Source organism: Oryctolagus cuniculus, chromosome 5 (genome assembly GCF_051225735.1).
Source record: "Oryctolagus cuniculus isolate XC-2025 breed Fujian yellow rabbit chromosome 5, ASM5122573v1, whole genome shotgun sequence".
NCBI lineage: Eukaryota > Metazoa > Chordata > Mammalia > Lagomorpha > Leporidae > Oryctolagus > Oryctolagus cuniculus.
In genome coordinates this window covers 140,932,333-140,943,864 of record NC_142871.1, presented here as the reverse complement: position 1 = coordinate 140,943,864, position 11,532 = coordinate 140,932,333, and the positions used below count along the sequence as shown (strand labels likewise).

Genomic DNA, 11,532 nt, shown 5'->3' with positions numbered 1-11,532 from the left:
TCCCTGCTAATGTGCCTGGGAAAGCAACGGTGGGTGGTGCAAGTGCTTGGGTCCGTGCACCCATGTGGGAGACCCAGAAGAAGCTCCTGGCTTTGGACTGGACCAGCTCTGGTCATTGCGGCCTTTTGGGAAGTGAACTAGTGGATGAAAAACCTCTGTCTATGCCTACCCCCTCTCTCTAACTCTGCTTCTTAAATAAATAAATCTTTTTAAAAATGGGCAAAGAACTTGAACAGGCATTTTTCAAAATATGATATCCAAAAAATGGCCAACAGACATATGAAAAAATGCTCAGGATCACTAACCATCAGGGAAATGTAAATCAAAACCACAATGAGGTTTCACCTCACCTGAATTAAATGGCTCTCATACAGATATCAAAAAAATAATAAATTCTGGCAATTAGGTTGGGGAAAAGATTCCCTGATAAAATAAATCAGAAAGAGAAGGAAGGAAAGAAGGAAAGAAGGAAAGAAGGAAAGAAGGAAAGAAGGAAGGAAGGAAGGAAGGAAGGAAGGAAGGAAGGAAGGAAGGAAGGAAGGAAGGAAGGAAATCTGTGAGTTTTAGAGTGCCAAAAAACAAAGAATTCACTTGATATGACTACTAACAGTGAAGAATCAGATATAGAATAACAGAAGCAATACAACTGCTGAAATAGTGTTCTTTTTCCCTTCTTTTTCATAGACCCATAATAAAAAGGTGTATAATGTTAAGGATGATCATCTTAATGAGTGAATCCATGGGATGTGACTGATCTCATGCCATAATTTTCATTACCAATTAATTTTGAGTTTTTAATTTTAATTGACATGCAAAAACTGCACTTATTTGTGAATTAGAGTGTGACAATTCAATATATGTATACATTATGTGATGATCTTATCAGGGTAATTAATATTTCTATCTCCTTAAGAATTTAACATTTCTTTGTGTTGAGAATGTTCAAACTTCTCTTTTCTAGTGTCTTATAAGATACATAATAAAACATTATAAACTGTAGTCCCCTAGTCATTGCCAACTTTCTTTCCACTTTCTACTCCAAACTATTTTTCAAGAGAGCTTCTTGAGAAAGAAAAAGTAAGCCCATATCCCTATTTCAGGAAATAAGGGGAATTTTTTGCAATCCAAATAATAAATGAGGTCTAATCATCACTGTAAATTTCTAACTTTCAACAGATGTTAACCTTAGATGAAACGGAGTTAAGGCTATTCTATTAAGAATACATAATGGATTATTGTGAACCCTCTTGCCCATTGTTCTGAAACTAAGGAAGAAAAATAGTAAAAGGGGAAAAATAGGAATAACCATAAAATGGCAATTCATGGAAGAATTTCACAAAGCTACTCCCTCATTACTGATAAACCAGGAGGCTATACTGTTTATTCATACAAAAATTACTCTCAGCACCAGGGGATAGTCTCTCTCAGGATTTTTATGTCTAGAGATTCATAAATCATTAAAAGTCCAAGTAGATTTTGAGGAAGAGACATTTGAAGATGAAGAGTTATGTTCCAACTCTAACATGAATTGTCACTTCAAATGTATTTATTATTCATAATCACTGAAAACCTAAAAAGTTTTCTTAGCTTTGATTCTTCTCTCTCAGTCAGGTAAGAGCTAGGCTGGGAAGTTACCCATATTTTCTACCTGTGAGTGCATTATTTGCCTGCATGCTAGTATTAAAGTGTTCAGGACTTGGAGCTGATGTGTGTGGTTTTTTATATTTGCCTTCTCATTGTATTTATGGTTTCTGATGAATATTTACTTCTTACTCTTCTACTTCTACATCACATTCAATTAGGTTGTTTCCTGAGACATTTTCTAAAGCAAATCTGTAATCTCTAGATAGTAAAGTGGCAGCAAAAGAATCATGCCCTTCAGAAGAGTATGATATTTAATTTTTTTTACTCAATGGATTTTATGCTATTCTATTTTGTGAGCCATAAGGTGATAAAAATTTTTGGTGTACAAAGACTATACACAGATATCAAAGGAGGTTACTCTGAATTGTTTGAAGGCAGCCCTTTATGGAGGTGTATTAAAGCTTAATTTTGCAAAATTTCCTCCAGTTAGAAAAGCAAAAGTTCCATGGGCTTTCTAGAAGAGTTTTCCAGTTCACCCACTTTTTCTCTAGTCACATCAGATCAGTTTCTCCTCCCCTCAGTGATTGCACAGGCTTTAATGATACCCCTTCTATGGGAAACACTCCAATGGTCTTCAGAAGGACTTAAAATTCTTATTCTTTTCTCAGTGTCTCCCATTTCTATATTTTGCACATACACTTGCTTCTTCCTTCCAAATGTGTAAAAGCTAATTCACAAAGAGGAAGCTATTTCACAAAATTATGTCTACTTTTGTCAGTGTATTGAAAGGAGATAATATCAGATTCTTTACAAATAATGCACAGGAAAAGAGTCCTCCCTTTCAGTACATAGTGCAAATTTGGTCAGATATTAAACCTTATTACAACTAACTTATCTTTCAAGTGTTTATTCATTTATTTATTTTGAAATAACATTTTTAATTTACATTATACTCAAAGGCTTAATGCCCCACTAAATAGAGAACTTAGCAAGTAAAAGGATTATAATCCAGCAGAGATATATGCAAGGGCTACAGACAATTAACAAATAAAAAGATTTAATGTTCACCATATCAAAAATTTCAATTCTGCAAAAGAAATAGAAACAATATTTTCATTAGTAAAAAACAGGAAATTAATTTAATAGAAAGAAAATACAAATAGAAAAAAACACATTTTCAAATAGGATGAGAATTTGTGGCAAGCTTTAATAAATCTATTACAAAGCAGCAAAATTCTGGGGCCATGAAAGGTAGCTACCAGTGTCTCATTAAAGGAATTCTAGAACCTCACTTGAGGTAGTATATTCTTTGATATCTTATTTATCTTGGGCAGAATAAAAATAGGACTTAAGGAAACATCTTCAAAAAAAGAGGGAGAAGATTTTCAAGAGGGCTGAAATCACAGATACTAAGGGAAATGACAGTGTTAGGTGAAGTGAAGGAGGAGCTATTGATATCACTGGAAGAATTTTTTTAATTTATTTATTTGAAAGGCAAAGGTACAGAAAGAGAGGAAGAGACAAGGAGAGAAGAAGAGATCTTCACCTACTATCAAAATGGCCACAACAGTTGGAATTCTGGGAAAGAATTCAGTCAGGCATTTGGGAAAGGAAAAAGACTCCTAGAGCAACTAAACCCTAGAATAACAATGACATTTGACTCAAATAAGCAATATGTGAGCCTATATTTAATACTCAAAAGTATTTTTGGTCATTTATTACATTGAAAAGAGGAGCAAGAGTGACAGAGAGTGGGGAAGGGACAGAGAGAGAGAGAGATCTTAATCTGTTAGTACACTCCCCAAACGGCTGCAAAATTCAGGTCTGGCAAAACCAAACCCAGAACCCAGGAACTACATCCTGGTCTCCCAATTGGGTGTCAGGGAATAAATACTTGCAGTATAATCTGCTGCCATGCCAGGTACATTAACAGGGAGCTTCATTGGAAGTAAAACAACCAGGACTCAAACCAGCAATCTGACATGGAATGTCATTCTCACAGTCACTGTGACATAAGCACAACCTGCTCTGTCACAATGCCAGCCACTAAGGGAGCCTATACTGGCAAATGTTAAAGCTGAGATTGTTGGAAGAGACTAAGCTCAGCATTATATGGCAGGGATAAAACTTCAAGTACATTCAGGTAAATTCTGATTAGTGTGATCTGGTTTCCTAAACTGACAGGGCTCCAGGTTTTTCAGGGATATAGAACAGGAATAGATAAATAAATAACATCACTAACTCTGCTCACATTCTGAGTTAAAGAAATTATTGTTATTTTATTTTTAATCTTTATTTATTTATTTCAGAGATAGACAAAGACGAAAACAGAATAAGATCTCCCATCCAGTGCTATTAAGAGATAGCAGTATGTAGATTACTTGAAAAACTGCTCCCTTATATAACTTAGAAAGATGAGAATGAAGTTGTATCAGAACATAGTTGTTCAGAACCAAAGATGGTTAACTTACATCTAACTCTGAATCCAGGGAGAAAGACAAATCTAGATGATAAATATAATAAAAGAGCATTGTTGAGTTACAATCCATAGCAGACCTGCAGCCTTGATGGAGCAATCTCAAGGCCCAAATGTTACACAGACTCTGGGGTCGAGATTGTGTAAAACAATAATACATCCCCTCACAATACTTTTGATTTGGGGAGTCAGCACTAAACTGTAAATATGGATCCACATTAAAGATGTTGTTCCATTTATTACTTTCTCTTTTCTTTTCAGTGATGCTGAATCAAACCCCAATCAGTGAATTTCTCCTCCTGGGAGTAACAGACATCCAGGACCCAGAGCCTTTTCTGTTTGTGGTTTTCCTCACCATCTACTTTGCCAATGTGACTGGGAATGGCACCATCCTTACAGTTGTCATCTCTGATCCAAGACTCCACTCACCTATGTATTTCTTCCTGGGAAACCTGTCTTGTCTAGATATCTGTTACTCCACAGTGACTCTGCCAAAGATGCTGGAGAACTTCCTCTCCACACAGAGAACCATTTCTTTCTTGGGATGCATAAGCCAGCTGCATTTCTTCCACTTCCTAGGTAGCACAGAGGCCATGTTGCTGGCCGTGATGGCCTTTGACCGCTTTGTAGCTATCTGCAAGCCTCTCCACTACACTCTCATCATGAGTCGTCAGCTCTGCACACAGATGGCTATCACAATCTGGACCATTGGCTTTTTCCATGCCCTACTGCACTCCATTATGACCTCTCGTTTGGACTTCTGTGCTTCTAACCAGATCCATCACTTCTTCTGTGATATTAAGCCATTGCTGAAGCTGGCCTGTGGGAACACTGAGCTCAACCAGTGGCTGCTCAATACTGTCACAGGGACCATTGCCATGGGCCCCTTCTTTCTGACACTTCTCTCTTATTGCTACATTATTATCTATTTGTTCTTCAAGACTGGTTCTTGCAGGATGCTTCATAAAACTCTGTCCACTTGTGCCTCCCACTTCATGGTAGTTATTCTTTTCTTTGTGCCTGTTCTCTTCACATACACGAGACCTGCCTCAGGGAACTCCCTGGAGCAGGACCGGATCATTGCCGTCATGTACAGTGTGGTCACTCCAGTGCTAAATCCACTCATCTACACTTTGAGAAACAAGGAAGTGAAGAGTGCCTTGGGTAGGGCTATAAGAAAGAGACTCTGACTTCAAGGGTTATAGAAAACTCTTCTAAGACACAACTAACTAAGCAATTAGAAGTTTGATATGGGAATTATAACTGCTTCTCAAATTATGTAGCATATTATAACAGAGAATTGCATAAAGTAAAAAATCTGGTAAAGTCCAATCTGTTGTATTAAATGCATTTCCTACATAATATAAGGAAATTTGAACAGTTGTGACACTAGCAATGGACTCAATGCTGAGGGTTTTTTTGTAATATCAATTGATAAAATTGATAACTGTTTCTAGCCTTTGTCTCTACTGTTGAGGTGCAGTATTTTTTGTTCTATTCATTGAATTCTTTACTTAGTTGAGGGTAAATCTTATGATTATAAAATAAACTGAAAACACATCATTGTAAAAATTAAAAGAATAAGAAAGGAAGGAGGAAGAAGAGTGGGAGTGTGTGTGGGAGGGAGGGTAGGATAGGAAGAATTACTTTGCTCCTAAATCTGTATGTATGAAATACATGAAATTTGTTCATATAATATAAATTTAAAAAATTATAGAAAATAATCAGTTTATAAAATTTCTTTGTTATATATTCAATATGTTCATCTTTACATTTGGGTCTAGAAATATGGTTAAATTATCCTTGTGTTGCAATAGTTGATTATATATAAGCCCATATAACTCTATAATCCATATAGGTTAATGCACTTTATGTGATCAATAAAATATTGAGCTTTCATATTTTGAGGATTTTAATTTTAAGGCTATACTTATTTAATTGTTAGAGTAAATGCCATGTTACACATTAGTGAAGGGAAATTTAAGAGGTGCATCATGATTGGTTTTTTTGGTTGATCTTTTTTATTATTGTTTTGATATATAGTGATTCAAAAATCACTATCCAAATTTTACCCAAATTTTATTGAATAGTATCAAGCCTTTCCCCCATATCCCTATCCCCAGCCACCATTTTATCTTTCATGGGGAACCAATATCAGCATTTTTTTGTTTGTCTGTGCAGAGATCCATTAAGTATACAAAGGCAAATACAAATATTTATTTTTTAAAGAATGGAACAAAAAATTTGTAGTGTTAGTCATAATAGTCAAGATATGGAATCAACTTATGTGTCTACTGATTGATGAATATATGAAGAAAATGTGGTATATATACACAATAAAATATTATTCAGTCAAAAAAGCAAATGAAATCCTGATATTTCCAGCAATGTGGATAGAATTAGAAGACACTGTGCTAAATTATATTAGCCAGACTCAGAGAAAGCAAAAATATGTTGTTACTTGAACAAACCAAGATGCAGAACAACTTTATCTTTCACATATTTCACTATTACTGTAAATCTTTTTATTCTGTTTCAATTTGCATATCTGCCACATTATCAACACAGGATGGTGACAGACCTTTGTCCCACATCCAGGTCCCCGACCTCCCTACTACCCCTCATAGGCAACCACTATTACTATTTGTTACCTGTCCCTTCATAGATTTCTGCAAACAGCAAGAAATATAGGTATTTCTTCCTACAGATAAATCAGTCCCCACTCACAGAATATCTATGTTAGTTCCAATTTTTGCTGCAATGCCTAAGAGCACATGCATCATTTTGCTAAAATCTGTTTATAAAATAAATTCCTAGAGTTGAAATGTTGGGTCCAGGGATAGGGGTATTATATTCCTGTTAGATATTATCAGACTGGCCTTCACAGAGATTGTAATTTTTACTCCCACTTGAGACATAAAGAAAAGTTAAGATTTCATACTGCATTGAATATGAAAACTGCCAATTTCTAACTTTCTAGATGCTTCCCTGAAAACACTCTACTTTTGCAACTTTGTGATATAACAAATAACATTCTAAAGACACCTCTGTAATATGAAAATCAGTATCATTTTGCAGTATCATAATAAAGTTTTCCAAATATTTAAGTCCTAAAAAGGGGAAAGTGAAAGGAGAAGCCTAGGTTAAAGCAATTGTAAGAGACAAGCATTCGTCTTGAAATATCATCCCCTATTTGAGCACAAGACCCATACCACTTAGTACACAAGATGCTTTTCATGTTAAAATAATTGGTTTATTATTTTATTTTTATTATTTTAGTCAAACAAAATACCTAGAAATGCTAAATGTAAAAAAGTTCTGCATGAGAGAATTTTTATAATAGAGACCATGAGCCCAAAAGGACTGACACTATAGCTAAGGAGAATGACTACCATAGAGTTCCTGCTGAAGAGAAAATGACCTAGAAAAAGCCAGGAGAAACATGTTATCGAGGAGGAGGCAAGATGGCAGAATAGGAAGGGAGCACACTGATAGTCCGGGGAGAGACAGTTTAATAAAAGTGGAGATACTGCAGGTTCAAGGAAGAGTAGGGGAGGAAACAGCAGAAGAAACTCTTCCGGAACGCATGATTCACAGTGGACCTGCGTGGAGAGCATGGGAGCCCACAGTTCGGGACACCAGCGGCAGACTCAACACACCAGTGCTGGAAGGCGAGGTGAGCCGAACCTCAATAGCTCGAGACACCGGCAGGCAAGCGGAGAGAGGAGACTAGAGGGAACGACGCCACGGGGGGGGGGGGAGTTCACCAGGCTAACTAGAAGAGAGAGAGAGAAAAAAAAGTGACTGGTACGGACACAGGTTTCTCTCTCTCTGCTCACCACTCAAAGGCAAGCAAGACAAAGAGCAGGCGCCATCTTGGACATACGTCATAAGCAGGGCGACCTCAGGTCTGCACCAGCCCTGAGCCAAGCAGAAAAACCTGACTATGGGCGGGGTGAATTAACAGGAGATTAGGACCTAGTGAATGCGTGGTGCTACTGAACTGAGACTGTGAAAAAAGAGAGGGTGGGGGAGAGAACTCACGGAATTCACGTGAGTACTCTAAAGAGACGCTACAATTCCATAACTTTGGCAATGCAGTGGGAGACTGAAGGAGAATTTGAGCCCACTCTGAGGGCAGAACAGATTCCCTGTGTGGTCCTTGGGAAAGAGCTTCCGTTCCCTGGCTCCTGTGGGTATATCATTTGCCTGATAACTACCTCCAACTTCGTTCAGCTGTGCGGAATTACGTACCTTTTGAATAAAAAATAAATAAATAAAAAAGAAAGAAAGAGAGAGAGAGAGATCTACCACGCCTAACCTGGGAGTGTCACCTTTGGCACACCAAACAGAGCTCTCAGGCCAAACCCATCTCAAGCCTCTAAGGCTCCATCAAAAACAGACAGTCCACTTAATCTAGAGTCATAGTATAACAAGAAAAAGCACCACAGTGAAGAAACCAAATATCTCCAATATGCCAAATAACAAACCCAAAAACCGAGGTAATAAAAACAAGGAAGTAACCATGACACACCCAAACAAAAAAGACACCCCAATTCAAAATTATGAAGATGATGAGATAGAAGAAATGCAAGAAGCAGATCTCAAAAAATTCATAAGAACACTAAGAAGTTCACAAAAACAAATGCTTGAACTATAGAAATCCTTAATGGACAAGATAGAAAATCTCTCTCGTGAAAATGAAATATTAACGAGGAATCAAAATGAAACGAAACAACTAGTAGAACAGGAAACTGTGATAGTGACGAGAAATCATAATGAAATGAAGAATTCAATAGATCAAATGAAAAAACACAATAGAGAGCCTCACAAACAGAATGGGTGAAGCAGAAGAGAGAATACCAAACTTAGAAGACAGAGAACAGGAAAGGAAACAGTCAGACCAAAGAAAAGAAGAGGAAATTAGAAATCTAAAACATATTGTCAGGAATCTTCAGGATACTATTAAAAAAAACAACATTCGGGTTCTAGGAGTTCCTGAAGGCATGGAGAGGGAGAAAGGATTAGAAGGCCTTTTTAGTGAGATTTTAGCAGAAAATTTCCCAGGTTTGGAGAAGGACAGAGAAATCCTAGTACAGGAAGCTCACAGAACCCCTAATAAACACGACCAAAAGAGACCCTCACCACGGCACGTTGTAATTAAACTCTCCACAGTGAAACAGAAAAAAAAGATCCTAAAATGTGCAAGAGAGAAACGTCAGATTACTCTCAGAAGATCTCCAATCAGACTCACAGCCTACTTCTCATCAGAAACCCTACAAGCTAGGAGGGAATGGCGAGATATAGCCCAGGTACTAAGAGAGAAAAACTGCCAGCCCAGAATATTATATCCTGCAAAGCTATCATTTGTGAATGAAGGTGAAAGAAAGACCTTTCACAGCAAACAGAAATTGAAAGAATTTGTTGCCACTCATCCAGCCCTGCAACAGATGCTTAAAGATGTGTTACACACAGAAACACAGAAACATGGTCATCAATATGAAAGAAGGTAAAGGAAGGAAACCTCACAGCAAAAGATTACAGGGAATTCAAAGCATATATTAGAACTTATCTTTGGCAAATGGCAGGGCAAAGTTACCACTTATCATTAGTCACATTGAACGTGAATGGCCTGAACTGTCCAGTTAAAAGACACTGATTGACTGATTGGGTTAAGGAACAAAACCCATCTATTTGCTGCTTACAAGAAACACATCTTTCCAACTAAGATCCATACAGACTGAAAGTGAAAGGAAGGGAAAAGATATACCATGCCAACAGAAATGAAAAAAGAGCAGCCGTAGCCATCTTAATATCGGACAACATAAACTTTACCACAAAAACTGTTAAGAGAGACAAAGAGGGGCACTATATAATGATTAAGGGATCAATTCAACAGGAAGATATAACAATTATCAATGTATATGCACCTAACTACAGGGCACTGGTTTATCTAACAGATATGTTAAGGGACTTAAAGAGAGACTTAGTCCCCAATACAATAGTACTGGGGGACTTCAATACTCCACTCTCAGATAGATCAACAAGAGAGAAGATCAACAAGGATACAGTAGATTTAAATGACACTATAGCCCAAATGGATCTAACAGATATATACAGAACTTTCAATCCTACAGCTAAAGATTTTACATTCTTCTCAGCAGTACATGGAACCTTCTCTAGGATTGACCACATACTAGGCCATAAAGCAAGTCTCAGCAAATTCAAAAGAATTAGAATCATACCATGCAGCTTCTCAGACCATAAAGGAATGAAGGTGGAAATTAGCAACTCAGGAATCCCTAGAGCATACGCAAACACATGGAGATTGAACAACATGCTCCTGAATGAACAATGGGTCATAGAAGAAATTAAAAGAGAAATCAAAAATTTTCTGGAAGTAAATGAGGATAACAGCACAACATACCAAAACTTATGGGATGCAGCAAAAGCAGTGTTAAGAGGAAAGTTTATAGCAATAGGTGCCTACATCAAGAAATTGGAAAGGCACCAAATAGAAGAGCTTTCAGTGCATCTAAAGGATCTAGAAAACCTACAGAAAACCAGACCAAAATCTAGTAGGAGAAGAAAAATAATGAAAATCAGAGAAGAAATCAACAGGATGGAATCCAAAAAAATTACAAAAAAATCAGCCAAACGAGGAGCTGGTTTTTTGAAAAAATAAACAAAATTGACACCCCCATTGTCTCAACTAACTAAAAAAAGAAGAGAAAAGACCCAAATCAACAAAATGAGAGATGAAAAAGGAAACTTAACAACAGACACCACAGCAATAAAAAGAATCATCAGAAATTACTACAAGGACTTGTATGCCAGCAAACAGGGCAATCTATCAGAAATGGATAGATTCCTGGACACATGCAACCTACCGAAATTGAACCAGGAAGACATAGAAAACCTAAACAGACCCATAACTGAGACAGAAATTGAAACAGTAATAAAGGCCCTCCCAACAAAGAAAAGCCCAGGACCAGATGGATTCACTGCTGAATTCTACCAGACATTTAAAGGAGAACTAACTCCAATTCTTCTCAAACTATTCAGAACAATCGAAAAAGGGGGAGTCCTCCCAAATTCTTTATGAAGCCAGCATCACCTTAATTCCTAAGCCAGAAAAAGATGCAGCATTGAAAGAGAATTACAGAACAGTATCCCTGATGAACATAGATGCAAAAATCCTCAATAAAATTCTCGCCAATAGAATGCAACAACACATCAGAAAGATCATCCACCCAGACCAAGTGGGATTTATCCCTGGTATGCAGGGATGGTTTAATGTGCGCAAAACAATCAATGTGATACACCACGTTAACAGACTGCAGAAGAAAAACCACATGATTATCTCAATAGAGGCCGAGAAAGCATTTTATAAAATACAACACCCGTTCATGATGAAAAATCTAAGCAAACTGGGTATGGAACGAACATTCTTCAATACAATCAAAGCAATC

The 11,532-nt window shown here is 37.1% G+C and overlaps 1 protein-coding gene across 1 annotated transcript; it reads left to right on the top strand.

Moving 5' to 3' along the window:
- Positions 1-4,323: 4,323 nt before the first annotated feature.
- LOC100341619 (olfactory receptor 12D2) lies at positions 4,324-5,250 on the top strand. Its single transcript, XM_008262633.5, has one exon. It carries the CDS (start codon positions 4,324-4,326, stop codon positions 5,248-5,250), a length of 927 nt encoding a protein of 308 aa, XP_008260855.3.
- Positions 5,251-11,532: the final 6,282 nt, after the last annotated feature.

Excerpts from the sequence above, each read along its gene's own strand:
- LOC100341619 (XM_008262633.5), top strand. The coding sequence starts at position 4,324 with ATGCTGAATCAAACCCCAATCAGTGAATTTCTCCTCCTGGGAGTAACA.